Below are 3,118 nucleotides of genomic sequence, written 5' to 3'. Positions count from 1 at the left end.
GCCCGAAAGTGATCGCGAGAAGCTGCTCGAATGCGTGATGTCCGAAGGCGTTAGCGGGAATCTGCCCGAAAGCGTTGACGGAGCCGATCTTTATTCTCTCACTCTTGCAGGCACCAATGTACGAGCTCTTGAGCAAACAATACGGATCACTGATTTTAATCTTTGATGCAGTGCTGTCTTCTTCTTAGCGAGCAGCAGTCACCTCGTGGACGAAAACAAACAGCCCCAAAAATTGAAAATTTAAAAAAGTACTTAATGAAAAAATGTTTTATTTTAGCGTTTTGGAAAGCTCTCGAGATAAGCTATAAGAATGTGCAATAAAATGTAGGGGGTTCCATTAAAAAAAATAAGGTTGACCTTGAAATGACCTTGAAGGACATGGTCAAGGTCAAAGTCAAGGTCATCATCTTACTCCCCGCTTAAAACCATACAACTTTGCTATTGGACATTTTCTCCAAAATGCATTCTAACTAAAGATATTAGGGGGTCCGATACTTTTCGATGATCCTGTATATATACAGGGTGTCTCACACTCTCCTCCGGGCATTTTGTGGGGACGTAGAACAGGTTGAGGTGAACATTAAAGTCCTGTACCGTTTTGCGATATTCACAATAATTATCGAAATATTAATTCTAAAAAATTTGTGAATGATCATGCAGGATATGGTAAATGAGTTATAATAGCGACGATCTTTATTCTCTCACTCTCACTATTTTTTTTAATGGAACCTCCTACATTTTATTGCATATTCTTATAGTTTATCTCGAGAGCTTTCCAAAACGTTAGAATAAAACATTTTTTCATTAAGTACTTTTTTAAATTTTAAATTTTTGGGGCTGTTTGTTTTCGTCCACGAGGTGACGAAAATACGACGGCATTATAACTCGTCTTAGCTGCTCGCTAAGACGAGTTATAATGCCGTCGTGTACTTATACTTTAGGTCAAATTGAACAAAAAAGTCTTCTTCTATTTTGCAAATAATCACATAGATTTTTAATTATTAATTAAAGAAGGTGAGAGCATTATCACGCAAAATCGTGCAATAATCTTCTTTAATTAATAATTAAAAATCTATGTGATTATTTGGAAAATGGTAGAGGACTTTTTTGCTCAATTTGACCTAAAGTATAAGTACACGACGGCAGTCGTCGCTACTATAACTCATTTACCATATTCTGCATGATCATTTATAAGTTTTCTACAATTAATATTTCGATAATTATTGCGAATATCGCAAAACGGTATAGGACTTTTATGTTCAGCTCAACCTGTTCTACGTCCCCACAAAATGCCCGGAGGAGAGTGTGAGACACCCTGTATAATATAGTTGAATAGTGGCCGCGTTTTGCGCTTTTAAATTTTATAGTAATTGAATAGTAACTTCAATATAATTTCATCATACTTTGAGCCATTTCCCGTCCTCTACTAACTGATGACACAGTTTCTGAGGCGACGGTTGCTGAAAAGGATCGGGATCATCTACCAGTCCTGCAAAACTAACGATGAACGACCGATAACGCACGCGCAACAGGTTCGCGGGAGGATCGCTCGATAAGCATTCGGACTGTTTTCACTTCAGAGCGACACGGCGATGTAATTCAAGCGGTTTTATTCACTCGCTGGCTTTTATATACTTTCCATACACCCACCATCGACAGAGTCGATAAAATTCCACACGGAATACGAGAGTCAATGGATTGATGAGGAAAAATTTGCAAGAGACTACAAGAGAGCAGTACAAATCGAGAGATGCAATCGTTTTATCCCGCGCTACGCTATTCACGCTATTCACATTAAAATCAATCCGGATACTCGCTTCAGCGCGATCCTCGCCTTTTCATTATTGCACTCATGTCGCGACCTGTACGGATAATTCGTCGCGATTTGCAGCTTGATTCGCGTCTTGAACAACTTGTAGGTTTTACTAAAATCGATCAGATACTGATTGATCTTGTTCTCTACGTGTTGCACATCGAGATACTCGAAGGGACCGTCCAGCCAGACCCCGCGATCCCTTTGCCACTGGTAGGCCCGATAAATCAGGCTGTAAAACGGCAAGATGTTCTCCTTCAGCTCCTGGATGCGCGGATACTGCGTCAATGGGAACTGGAACAATGATTCCTCGGCGTTTATGAACTCTGCCCGTTGCTCCATACGTTCCAATTGGCGCATTAACTTTCGCATATCCTCTATATGTTCCTTGATGCGACCTGCGTCGTCCATGTCGTCCATCATGACCAGCCTGAAGCAGGAAAGCGGGTCACGTTTGAACAGTACGATTGATTTGAGCAAAAAGGAAATTTAAATGACTCGCACGATGGATTGTTGATGTAGCCCGTTCTTGTAAATATAAATAGCGAGAATTCAATCGCGCCAACTTTTCCTTTTACTCGAAACGTATCACCCTGCGAAACTGCGTTATCGAAGTTCGACGTTGACGGATGGCGCGGAGGAGAACCTTACCTGGGGAACATGTTCTCCACCGTCGCATTTAAAACCACGACCTCCTCCTGGAGCTTCTCCTCCAACTCGAACTTCATCTGCTCATACATCGACGCGCTGCGATCGAACACTGGCTTGATGCGCTTCAACCACTGCACCGTCGTGTTGTTCAGCTCGATATGGGATTTACTGAGGCTGGTCATCTCGATCAACGAGCCCACCATGCGCAGCGAGAGTGTTATCTTCTCCTGCATCTCCCGCATCAATGTCGACGTCGCCGTCAGCATGTACTGGCCTACACACGAAGGATGCGATCGTTACCGTTGCTGACTCCTTGGACGTCGAAAGGATCGATCACTGATGAGAAATCGATGAAAACGCGGCGTTGCGTTTGTTGCATTTTTCCACTAGGTCGCTTCTGGCACTCTCGAGTTCGTCGAATAAAATCGAGCACAAAATCACAGACGAATTACGAGATATTAGGTGGTAAACTTAGTTCCTGCGGCTCACAGTTAGATGACGTTAGTTGTAGGTGTAATTTATTTTGACATCTGAAACTGGCTGCATTTTAGAGGTTAGACATTTGTCAATAAAATTCAGTGCGAAGAGATTCATTTAAGCGAGCAGTGCTATTTTTTCTTTTGATTAAATATGGAACGTGATAAGTTGTTTTTT

General features: G+C 41.9%; 1 protein-coding gene across 1 annotated transcript in view; it reads right to left on the bottom strand.

The window, feature by feature from the left end:
• LOC116852144 (dynein heavy chain 12, axonemal) overlaps window positions 1-3,118 on the bottom strand; it is a 38,283-nt gene that overhangs the window by 20,139 nt on the left and 15,026 nt on the right. Inside the window, exons 8-10 of the mRNA XM_032832197.1 lie at window positions 2,465-2,738; window positions 1,863-2,243; window positions 1,404-1,497 (exon numbers count right to left, since the gene is read on the bottom strand). Of these exons, the coding sequence (XP_032688088.1) occupies window positions 1,404-1,497; window positions 1,863-2,243; window positions 2,465-2,738 (749 nt within the window). The remainder of the gene's footprint in view (window positions 1-1,403; window positions 1,498-1,862; window positions 2,244-2,464; window positions 2,739-3,118) is intronic.

This window comes from Odontomachus brunneus, unplaced genomic scaffold, assembly GCF_010583005.1.
Source record: "Odontomachus brunneus isolate Ranch 3 - 2012 unplaced genomic scaffold, Obru_v1 Obru_scaffold_203, whole genome shotgun sequence".
In the NCBI taxonomy this organism is placed as follows: Eukaryota; Metazoa; Arthropoda; class Insecta; order Hymenoptera; family Formicidae; genus Odontomachus; species Odontomachus brunneus.
Note: the sequence above shows the minus strand (reverse complement) of the source record. Positions and strands in the feature narration are given on the sequence as shown.